At 34.7% G+C, this 12,549-nt stretch overlaps 1 protein-coding gene across 50 annotated transcripts in view; it reads left to right on the top strand.

Annotated features, from left to right (window-relative positions):
* RIMS2 (regulating synaptic membrane exocytosis 2) overlaps positions 1 to 12,549 on the top strand; it is a 447,314-nt gene that overhangs the window by 267,575 nt on the left and 167,190 nt on the right. For 31 of the 50 annotated variants that reach the window (XM_086881253.1, XM_086881261.1, XM_086881272.1 and 28 more), the window contains 2 exons: positions 300 to 326; positions 7,293 to 7,361. In XM_086881253.1, the coding sequence (XP_086737379.1) occupies positions 300 to 326; positions 7,293 to 7,361 (96 nt within the window). The remainder of the gene's footprint in view (positions 1 to 299; positions 327 to 7,292; positions 7,362 to 12,549) is intronic. The other 19 variants (XM_086880979.1, XM_086881080.1, XM_086881101.1 and 16 more) reach the window with 1 other exon arrangement.

Below are 12,549 nucleotides of genomic sequence, written 5' to 3'. Positions count from 1 at the left end.
AACACTTATAGTAAAAATGTGCAATTGTATTTCAGAATTGGAAATTACTGAAATTGCTTTACCAGATCTTTGTGGCTATTATGTATAACTGTTGATCCAGAAGTGACTGGCATTTTTGTGGTTTAATTTCTCTTAGCTGCTTGAGTTTTATTATTTTGAAGAAGTGTGGCCTACTGTATCAAATTCTTCCATTTCTGGCAGCAATTACAAAAAAGTTTAAGGTTCAAATCATCCCTGTTACATGTGTTGATTCATGTACTTTTCCCTGACACTACTTCATTTCAATATTTTTTTTCCAGATAAAGGCTTTTATTCATATAATTCAGGTAAATTTTCAGCATGCCAGAAATGCTTATTGCTTCCATATATGTGCAAAATTTAATTTGATATTTTATTGGTGTGCTTTTGCTACCTATTGTGCAAATACTAAATAGCATAAAAGTTCTTTGGCTTTTCTTGTCTGCTTTTCAGTAATAGGTCTCTTGTTGGCTTTCTTTCTCTATTCTTAATATCTCAGTATTGATATTGGAGCAATATTGTTGTACCATACTTGCTTTGCTTGCCTTTATTTTAGGTAGAGCTATGGTAGGAAAACTGTAGTAAGCTTTATTGACTGTACTAGAAAAATGCTATTTTGCTTAAACTGGATTAAAAGGAATGCTATTATATTACAGCTGTTTGAGAACTAGTTGTATTTTTAGAATACAGACTTGGGGTAAGTGAAGTACTGGCAAAATCAGTATTTACACTGGTATATATTTTCACATTTTTTGTTGATATAAATCCCCCATTACAAATCCAGCCCTAGCTGAGGAATTTGCCTTAAATAAATATAAGTAAATTAATAACATACAGTTTTTACCAACTTAAATTTTGTTGTGCATTTCATGTGGGACTTCTTGCAGTTCTTGCCGTTTTAATGATTGGAATCTCTTTGAGAATTGGTTTAACTAATTATCTTTTAGTTATGTTTAACAAATGGAACTCACATTGTTAAGAAAATTGATCCATACCACGAGAGAGAGAAACTAAACTCCCTTAGAGCAGAAATTTCTCAAGAGTAGTACTAATGAAATCCACTTTCTATTACATCTAACGTTAGTGTCCCGTATTTCTTCCACTCCTTTCTCTCCTGAAATAATCCCACATTCTTCTCATGTTTTACCATGTCTTTGGATGGGGAGAGACCAAGTTTGGTGTGGCATCTGTGCACTTGCACACATGTGGATTAGACACAAATTTTATCGGGATAAAGTTTCTTTCTGATTAAGGACTTCCAATTTCTATTTCTCTCTTCTATCCAGGAGTTGTATGTCTCTCTTTTTATCTTTCTCATCTATCCTATTCTAACAATTATCAAAGATCTGTAGGGACTTAATAGAATTTGATATTTATACTCTGTCAGTGCAGATGAAATTGGTCAAAAGCCTCTAAACCCCACTAATATGTGCAGGAGGATAAAGTGACAGATTGACAGCATGGAGACAGCAGGACTGCATGAGAAGTTAGCTCACACTAAGAACCCTCGGGCACAGGCTGCATGAATATCAGAAAGCAAATTCTTGAAACAGTTGTTATGAGACTCTTTTGGGGTTGCTTATATGTCAGCTTTGAACACAGAAGAAATACGGGCAATGCTAAGTGACTTTAAGTGGTGGTGAAGGCCTTCTGTGAGCTCCAGGGAAGGAACTGCAAACGTGCTTCACTAGCCTTTCTCGCCCCAAGGAGTCCACAAAACCTTGTGGACTGCATTCTGCATTGTAAGGGACAGGGCTGGGAGCATGGACTGCTTTCTTTTTCCTTTTTTTATTTTTCTTTCTCCACAAGAAAAGCACAGAATTCCCGAGCCATAAATTTGGCACTTTCTTCTGTATTTAGTCTGACTCACACTAATTTTATTTCTCATTCTATCCTCTATCCTAGTTCATTTTGATAACTATGTTGGTTGCTCATATGCACTTTAGTAGAGCTTTGAACCTCCTGTGTTCTCTTGGGATTTGTCAGAAATGTCTGTGGGGAAAATATGAAGCAGAGAAGGTATTTTGTATTCTTTCCCCTGTATATTAATAAGAGTGAAGAAAAGCTGTGTGCCTACTTCAGTTGTTGTGTAGAAAGCAGAAGGTTGTTTGGAACCCTCCACAGATTTTGGTTGCTTTGTAAGAAAATATTTATATTTGCATATTGTTTCATTCATCTGGGACAGTTCAAATTATTTAGAATGTTGTTGTGGAGGGAAATGTTATTCTGTAATAGCATAGACTATTCCAGTTGGCAGGGACCTATCACAATCATCTAGTCCAAGAGCCCAACCATTCAGTGCTGACCAAAAGCTAAAGCATGTTACTAAATACATTGTCCAAATGCTTTTTAGACATTGACAGGCTTGAGCAAACCAAAGGATATTCTATTAACCTTTTTTCAATTGCTCCCGTATTATTTTTATTTAGAAGCTTTCCATGGCCACCAGCACTGCATCCTATAAAAAGTTTACAAAAAAATAACTTTTTCTTTCAAGAAATTGAATGAAACACCTCATTTTTTTTCTTTACATTATTTCATTCCTGAGGATGAAAAATGGAAATGTTTTTATACTAAGAAACTACTGTATTATAAATTCCTTTTCCGTATAATAGAAAGTAAAAATGTGAATAGTAAAAAAAATTAAACAGAGAGTACTTCCTAAATGGAAATTGAAAATAATGGTCCTAATGCTTTTTAGGTGATGGGGTTTTCCCCCAGCCCTGCAATGGAAGCTACACTGCAGGTGAACTTCAGTTCTGCTGTGCACACGTTCTCCCAGAGCTCGTGCTGGGTGGGGTGATAGCCTCAGCAGCATTGCAGGGAAGGGATAGGAAGGTGTGGAAGGGCAGGACGATGCTGAACCTCAACAAGTTCTGGTGGGAAGGTTTTCCACTGTCTCCAGTGTGAACTTTCCCCTGAAAAGTTTTATTGATAGTTTAAGGCTGTTAAACCCAAACTTGCTAAATGGAATAAAAATATATATATTTATTTTACTGGGGCTGGAGTTAGGCTCAATTAAGGCATTTTTGAAGGTTACAGTAGCATGGGGTCTATTTTTCTATTTTATGGCCTTCAGTCCATAACTGTAATAATTGTTAATCTAGGTGGAAGGGATCTGAAAATCTGTATTTGACATCTATTACTGCCCAGTTATAAGACAGAAGGGGAGCTATACCTCCAATAATGTTTTAAAAATAAACTACATACTAGTGGAATGGCATCAAAGCAAATATTAACCACAGGAAAACCATTGGCACCAATGCATTCATTTAATGTATACAGTATCTAGGAATATTAGGTTTTTACTGAATTCTGAATTTATCTAAGAATGGATTTAAACTCCTTGCTCTTGATTTTAGAACCATATGTTATAATGTATGTGTCAAAGAGTTTAAGATATTAACTGAATACTAAATAATAGTTTCATTCGCAATATTAATTTGCAATAATTTGTGAGAGGCTTCAATGTCACATTTCCCAGATAAAATATTAATTGCTCTTTCTTTTTTGTGTAATCAATGGTTCAAATTACTTAATGAAGTAGTACTTTGAAAAGACATGGCTAAGGTGGGACACATGCCTAAATCTTCACATTTACATTGTCAATAGATTAAAAAGAAAATTACGATCTAAAATTAATATACAGCAGATGAAATTAGTCTTGAAAAATTCCAAGAAATATTAAAATTATCTGCCAGCAATTATACTGACATTTCAAATACTTGGTTCAATAAAAGATTTTGACCTGTGCACTTTCTAGTTTGTTCCATTTCTGAATTTAATGGAGGATGTTTTAAATATGTATAATCTGATTCCTTTGCAGAAGTTATATATTCCAGGCAGTAGTTCTTGACATTACAGATTTAATTGACACTGCTTTCCTTCCTCCTTCCTGAAAACACTGATTGCCAAAGATAAAATCAAGTAATTAATTCTGCTTTGAATTTCTTCTGACTTCTTTACCATAATTTAAATTTACATTTGTAAGGAAATGAAAAATATTACTTAAATGTGATTTTAATTCAGTTGGTTTATGTCTGTTAATAGTTAGAGCTGGCTTGTAACAGCTTGAGGAGATAGATGATCTGAGATGAATAAGCTTCATATCTAACAGATCAAGCTTTCATATTTAAGGATGTCAGGTGTTACGAGAGACTCTTGACTTTTCAGTGGCAAATACAGTTTGAGAAAGCACTGAAATCTGATTATTCCCTTGCTTTTATTATTTTTCTATTCCCATCCTTGGGCTCAATCCTGGCCTGTTCACTTTCTCTTGCCCTGGCTCTTCCCTGAAGCTCAGATCTCTGGATCCTGGAAGATGATGTGCAGCTGAGGTATTGGGAGATTCTGGAACAGGTGCATGTGGCTTGAGAAGATGGAGAGAGAAAACCTTGTCTTTTATACCTGTGGTCTGTTGAAGCTTCTTAATCTCTCTCTTCTGCCAGATGTATCCTATGACTACAACAATATATAATTTTAGCTACACAGCTGGGAAGTCTAGAGCCCACTGTGACAACAGCTGACTATTTTCATCCTCAAAGATGCAAATATCTCCTCCTGAATACAGAATATAATATTCTAAAAATATGTTAAAGCAGATGTACTTAGCTGTAAATATAAACATAAATAAAAGCAACCTCAGTTGTAATTAATTAGATTCATTCATAAGAATGAATTAGTTGATGAGTAAATGACATCTATTCAAATCATAGTTGATTCAGCCTTTTACATCTTTCGTGATGAAAACCTTTCCAAGCAGCCATGTGATGAGCATCAGCAGACTCACTTGCCCTCATCTTCCCATTCCACAATCCTCTCTCTGATATGGCCTGAGTGACATTATTGGCATCTCTGCACAGCAGCCACAGTCCCACTGCCAGACCAGTGTCAGGGTTACCAAAAAGCAGAATCCCCCTGCTTTGCACTCCCTTTGGGGGCTTTTGCCTTTCAGGTCCCAGCCAAGCCCCAGCCAGCTTGTGGAGCTCTCTTGCTTAGTGTTTGGTCACAAATATTGTCCTCATTTAAAGACCTGGATTTGAATCAGTGGCTGAGGTGAATGGAGAGTAATCCTTCTTGTTCACTGGCACGTGTATCACCACACCAGTAGAAGGTTCTCCTGAAAATGGCATCAGGAACAACATCTCAGGTGTAAGGGATGCTTTCTTTGGGGGAAAAGAGACTGGACCTTTATAATTAAGAGAATAATCAGAGGAGGTAGAAACCTTTTCCTTCATTTCTGCCCTCATCATCTAGGTTTTCTCGAGTGCTAATTGTCATCACTTGCTTGTAATTTTTTGTTTTAGAGAAAAACTTTACTTGTTATTTTTTGAATTCAAAGATACTTGTCCCCTCCCCATTATAGCATGGCTATTTATAAAAATTTATAATAAATTGAGCTACCATATGAGAATTGCATGACTTTCTCAGAACTAATTTTAATTTCCTATTAGCGAGGAAAGCATCAACCTTTAGTGCACTTAAATAACCACAATTAAAATTTCTTTACTGAAATTGCATAATGGATTCACAGGCTATATTGTTTTCTAAGAATTAGCACATATCACACTTACACCATTTTTTAGCTGAATAGGTTTTAGGCTGAGAAATTTTTATTGTCAAAGAAATAGTCTGCAGTCTAGATTATAAATTCAGACACCCACTTCTTAATTGCTGCAGTGACATCCGACTTCTCATAAAAGGCACAGAAAAAATAGAAAATATACAAACAAATACAGCAGGAAAACAGAAATATGGAATGGTTTGCATATGTAAAGGAACTGAAGAATGATATTTCAGCACAAAAAAATGCAAACCAATGAGATAACTATAGAAGAACACAGAATGCTGATTCATGTTTCTCAGAATACAAAAGTTTTGAGGGCAGTGTCTGAAATAATAGAATAGAAATAAAATATAGGGAAGTTGATTTCACACAATGCATACTCAAACTACAGAATTTACTGACACAGAATATCATAAGCACCAATAGAATAATGTGACTAAAAATGTAATGATGTGAATTTGTGGAGAAGTAGATTACTTATTGTAAGCAGGATGGCTTAGGAGAAGTCTCAGATCTTGGAAAACATGCTCTCTCTGCTAAAGAAGGACCTTCCACTATCCTCTAGTGGGTAGGTAAACAAATACTCAATAGTCTAAAAAATGACAGCATTCTTATAATTCAAACAATTTCCAAAGTTTCTTGAAATTGAAAACTCTTTATTTTTGTCAAAACCCCTCTTAGTACATGTTCTTCCAGTTTTCTGTGCCTTTCTGGGAAAGGAGGGTAGACATCCTTCTGTGCCAGTCACCCAGATAGAGTGTTGACTGATTTGTCCTGGTCTTCAGGTTTACTACTAGTTTTTAGTGATAATTTTGTGTCTACATTTTTTAGAAAAATTGCCCTGAGGCAGGAAAAAAAAAATCTTGCACGTGATAGGAGGTGTGGTGACAATTAAAGTTTCTGCCTTCTAATTACCCATTTTTTGATGGCTGGAAACTTAAAACAGACACACCATCTTGCTGAAGAGCAGGGATTTTTTCACATTTAAAAGAAGTAAATGAATAATTATCAGTCACATGCCAGTGTTTAACCCTGATAACAGTAATCAAAAACTATGTAAAAGATGCCACAGAAGACTGAAGTGAATTAGGCTGAACAAAACCTGATGTATTTACTTGTCCTGTGTGACGTACATTTGAGCTCTAATCATGGAAGTGGAATCTGCTTTTGCCAACTCAGCTCTAGCTGTTTTGGCAGGTGTACATTTAATAGTTTGCTCGTGCTCCATGGCACACTTATATGTGTGATGCCACCTTTTCTCCTGACAATATTTCTTAAGACCTCAAAGAAAGTACTACATGCATTTAGTATTATTACTATTAATAATCTTTCTGATACTCAGAGACTTTGGGGAGGGATGGTGTCTTGTGTATGGAATTTGGAAGGTAAACAGTGTGATGCCAGTTTCTGTATGGAATGAATACAAATATCTGTGTATATGGAATGAATATAAAGTAGATAAACTATTTCATTAAAGCAATGCCATGGAGATGTATTTCAACATTTCATTTTATATTACCTTAAAGATTTAGCTGAAATAATTGTTGCAGTCATTTCTGTGCAATTATAACAAGAATAACTACCTTTATATGCTGATAATAATAATGCATGGTCTAGTATGAAATCCATCTATTTATTTAAGTATTATTGGCAACTGATAATTTTAACTTACAGGAAGGAAAATGATACATGTCTTTTCTTTTTCCAGGATCCAAAAGAATCAGTGACAGTGAAGTTTCTGATTACGACTGTGATGATGGAATTGGTGTTGTTTCAGGTACTAATGTTTAAATTTACTTGTCCATGTTCAGTAGAACTATTTCTTAGTTAGAATTCATTATGAACTTTGAAATGTTTTTCTAATAAAAAATAAGTGGAACTTAAGTATATATTTTTCTAAGAGACACAAAATAAATATTATGCATAATGCATATCTAAACTCAAAAATTACTAATGGGGGAAAAGAGTCAGTGTGAGAATGTCCTTATTGCTTTTATAAAATGATAGGAATAGCATTAAGGTAGCATTTTGAATAAATGTCAAGAAGTGTTCATTTAATTTTTTTTGACAGACATTTGTGGTTGATATAGCCTGTAAAATTTCATGGTGGAAAAATAACACTGCCAAAGGTCTGAAACGTGAATGTTTAAGGCAGGCCAGGAGATAGCAGATAATCTGTTTCACTGAGTATTGGGATTGAGCCTATTTGAGAAAAAAGTTATCATGTCAAAGAGTATGTATCCTTTTCTAAGAGAAAAGATAATGCTAGATAAAAAATAATCATAGCTGAAAGCAATAAAATCATATCCATATGCTTCTGATGACTACAACAGAGAATATGTTTAAGATTATGGAATCATGGACATATTTAGGTTGTATCAAGTCCAACTGCTAGAGCTGCAAAGTCCACTACTAAACCTTGCTCCTGAGTCCCACAGCCACACAGAGTTTTCTGTGCTAGACAGTTTTTGGTTCTCTAGGGTGAGGTCCAGCTCAAGTGTTAATTAGTGAGGTTTGGGCATTCCTCAGTAGACGCTGAGCAGTAAAATCTGTCTGGTCTGCACAGCAGCTGTAAAACCTTGATCTGCTCAGGTCAGTCAATGCTTGTTCCTGCCACACAGCCATCCATCAGCATATGGGGTATAGGACATTCTGCTGGAGGCTCAGGAAGGGGAGATAGGAAAGAGGAATGAGAAGGAATACAGCTCACCTTGGAACTTTAGAGGGAATAAAAAGAGGTGAGACAGGCAATCCTGAATATCATAAGATGGTGTGAAGCAAAGTATTGATAAATCCAGACATTTAGTGAGCTACCTAATTGTATGAATTGTCCTAGTCCTGTTATAAAAACTGTTACCAGTCTGAGTTTAGATGCATTTCTGTTTTGCCTCCATAGTCATCCTTTTATTTCCAGCTATTTCATGGTTAGCTCATAGGCTGTGCTTAATTTTTGACCCTGGTATATTACTATTTAATGCTATGGGTCTTGCACTTGCTGGGATAAGGAGGTAACTTTTTCTGTTTTTCATAATAAACAGCATGCAAATTTTATGAAAAATCTCTTTATATAAACTGACATAAAATTTTACAGACTTTTGTGCTAAGGTTCCAGCAGTTTTACCAGATTATAAAAGAACACAAGGCCTGCAAAACCACTAAAGTTTCTGTGTTCCTTAAAACATTTATCTTCAAACAGTAACAGGCGCAGTTTTCAGATTATTACCTTAATTAGAAAACTGTTAAGGAAAACTTACAGCATTTTTATGTTTCCACTCTCCTGCTTGCCTTCTTACAGCCAGAACACAGGAAGGATAGGTAACCAGGGTGGTGTGAAGTTCTGGAACCAAAGAGGCAGCCATCCTCAGAAGTTCTTTGTTCCTATTTACTGTACTTTTGGTCTTTGATGAGCTTTCTGGCTGTAATTAGTAGTCTCTAAGGCAATTCAGATTATCTGTCCTCCCAAAAAGAAGGGCTTTAATACTGCTGTGGGTCAGTTAAATTAAAAATTTACCAATCTAATTTAGGAGCTTAGAAATAAAGGTAGGAAAGTAGTGGATTTAATGGTTATATTTCTAAAGTGCCCAGTGTAACATCATTTTGAAAGTGACTTTTTATTCCTGTCCTGGAAAAAGGTACCAAGTTTTGTAGAATTTTTTTTACCAGGTGCTTGAACATCAGCAGGATTCTTATGAAACACCTAGGTTTACAACTTTGACTCAATAAATTTATCCTTTGACAACTTGTAAAATTATGTTCTTTAAGTTTCAATGGATGAGCCTACTTCCCTTACCTGAGTTTCTGACATACCTTTAGTTTTTTTAGGATCTTTAAGCCATTGAATTTTTGCTGAACAATTCTACACCTTAGTTGCATTTTAATTCAGCCTGGCTGTGTGGGTAGGAAAATTTGATGGTTTTTAGGTTTCAAAATACTAATTTAGTGCCTTACTTTTTTGTGCTGTTGCCACTACATTTGTAAGTCTTCTGGTTTAGTCTTGTCTTGTCTTACCAGCCACTCTCCTTATCATTCCCTCTATCATTTAAAGTTCCTGTGTTCGTTTGTGACCTCATCACAATCTTGATTTGAGTATATGAGCTGTTTGCATGAAACCATTTGTCTCTCTTTGTTTTCTTTCTTTCTTACTTACCCCAGTTCTTTCATTTTGTATTTCCAGGTTTTATTTAACATGACACTTTGCTCTTTTTCTGTCTGCTATATAAATAGTGCATTACATGTAGTAAGCTTGCCAACATCTTTCGAGTACTCTCAAAGATGCTTTCCATAAAATTAATTTCTAGTATCACACCTGTGAACTAAACTCCAGAAACCTTTGAGAAGAATAAAAATTATCATTTTGCTCCTTTTCATCTTACTTTTATTCATAATGATTGATTAGGTATCCTTTAAAGTTCCCTTCCAATTCAAACCATTCTATGATTTTATGACCTCTTGGAAGAATTATTTACAAAATCAATTACTTCTTGTGGCTTGGATCTTAGCCTGCTTAGACAAAAGTAATAAACTTCAGTCTGTTGCTTCTGTAAACAGGAAAGGCTTTTAAGAAAATAGTGATAAACAGATTGAAAAACTTCAATGGCCTTTTTTTCACTACACATGTATTCTCCAACAGAAATAGTCACAAAGGGTTATGACATATTACATATTTAAAAAGCAGCTTTCTCCTAGATTTTCTATGTTTCTAAAATAGCTCTCTTCAAATACAATATGCATTCATCTTGGGAAACCCTAGAATAAAGTCTCTATTATATTTAATCTTTGCTGGCATTAATCTTACCATAGGATCATGGAATGAGCAGCATTAGTAGTTCTGGTTATGTCTTTAGATTGGTTATACCTAACTCTCAAACAATTTAAAGCATTTATTTTGCTGCCCTGAGCAATAAATCTTGGCCATTAAAGTTGTCTGTTGTGAGCAGTTCTGTGTGGGAGTACATCAGTATCTACACCTGCCCTTTAGAATGCTTTTATGTCCTTTTTCATAAAAGTGATACACTATTTTTATATTGATTTTTTTTTTTGGTAAATTCCAGAAAGGTTTATAAAACATTATTTATATTATAAAAATAAATACAACTCAGTGAAAGGCAGGTTGACTTTTTGTTTTTTGTTTTATTTTCTTTTTAGTGTCCAAAGTTAATCATGCATTACAGTGAGCAAATTCAATCTATATGGACTATAATTTATAAATAGTTTTCTTCCCAGATATTTTCTTGTGTATGTTGAACCTAGGGAATACAAGCAACCTACTGAGTCTGACTTTATGAACAGAGACATGTATTGTCAAGACCATTTAATCATAAAATTCTCATCTATTGTTTTTTGTAACACTAAAATATTCAGTAAGATATTAATGTTTAAAATTCAGTTCTATACCAATATCTCATCTGCATTACAACAGATTATGTATTATGAAACACTTGTAATCTGAGATATGTTTCAACAGATGAATCATGGATGAATGTAAAGCAGTGAATTCTGCATGGACTGCATTACAAGTCTCTATAGAGAAGAGCTTTTCCAAGTTAAAGAATGCAGTCTCCAGCTTTGAGAAGAAAAACATTTATAGGGATAAATTTTTATCATTACACAGAAGATAGCTGTATGTTTCAGGAGTGAATAAGAATACAAAGATGATATTTATTCAGAGGATAGTTAGAGCCAAGTAAATTAGGAAAAAAAATAGTAATTGTCTCTACAGAAATTATTATTGAACTTACAAAAATATTTCTGTGTTTGAAGAATGAAAAGCAATTATCCATTTTTGCTTCACTTCTTAAAACACCTGAGGAATCCTTTGTTCAAAAGAATGCTTTCACTGTCATGTTGCAGCCTTTGCTGCACAGGCAATGTCTTTTTCTCTTATTTGCTGATAACGTGGGCTGAATTTTTATGCCTGATTCCTGTGGATGATTGCTTCTCAAAGCAGATGCAGGAAACACACTGTGGTTACAGATTGAAATCAACTGCCTATAGAAAGATATCTTACAGCATTAGCACATGGAGTGGATTACTTCTATCCCTACTAAAATACGGATTTCATTGTAGATCACCAGCTAGCCCTAAATGGGAGCCTCTAGTGACCCAAAAGCCCAGTAACTTCAGACATAAACACTGTCAACGTTTTTATTTCATTGCATGTTGATACCAAATGCCCTGCTCTAAAATCTGTTCTTTCTGAGCTCCCCCTTGAGTTAAAAATGTTAGTCTGTGTATCACAAAAATCCCCCTCCCAAACTGAAATTCAAGCCTTGTTAAATAGTTCTTATGCTGACCCCCTAGAACAATGGGTCTTTAACCATTTTCCTTTATTTCAAGCAAATAATGTATATATTACTTACAACTTTATGCCTAAACATATTATTATAATTATTCAAGCTTTTCTTGCATTTTTAATTTTATTTCTTAATGTATACTTTCCATTTAACAAGTTTATTCTCTTATTTAAATTTTGAATGTAATACTTTAATTATTTAAAAAATAAAAAAATCCTTCACTATAATTTCCTCAGCTGAAAAATCATCTTTCTCTTCAAACATCCAAATCCTCTCAATGCTTTTCTTTAAAGCAGTCAAAACTAGTCAAAACCATTTTTAAATATAAGCTGTATCACTCCACTTTGAAAGGTGTAACTTGATTCAAGTTTTATTTTCAGCTTATTACTTGTTATCAATAACATCCTCTTTGTAGAAAGTTAAGAAATGATGAGCTTGGTGTGCCAGCTTATATTCTGCCACAGTCCTATGTCTGTGGAGCGACAAAGGCATTAATAGGCAATGAAAATTGCAATGAAGTTGCATCCCAATCAGAGATGCTCTTAGTGGATGCTTCTCACATAAGGGAAAGGCCGGTTGGGGTGGGTTACAGTTGTGGTGAAGAACACTTCTGAGACAGAAATGCTACAAGACTGATAAATTCCAATCAGTGCTGTGAAGAGGAGGCTAGTT

This window comes from Cyanistes caeruleus, chromosome 1 (assembly GCF_971803275.1).
Source record: "Cyanistes caeruleus chromosome 1, bCyaCae1.hap1.1, whole genome shotgun sequence".
In the NCBI taxonomy this organism is placed as follows: Eukaryota; Metazoa; Chordata; class Aves; order Passeriformes; family Paridae; genus Cyanistes; species Cyanistes caeruleus.
This window is presented reverse-complemented; position numbering and strand designations above follow the sequence as displayed.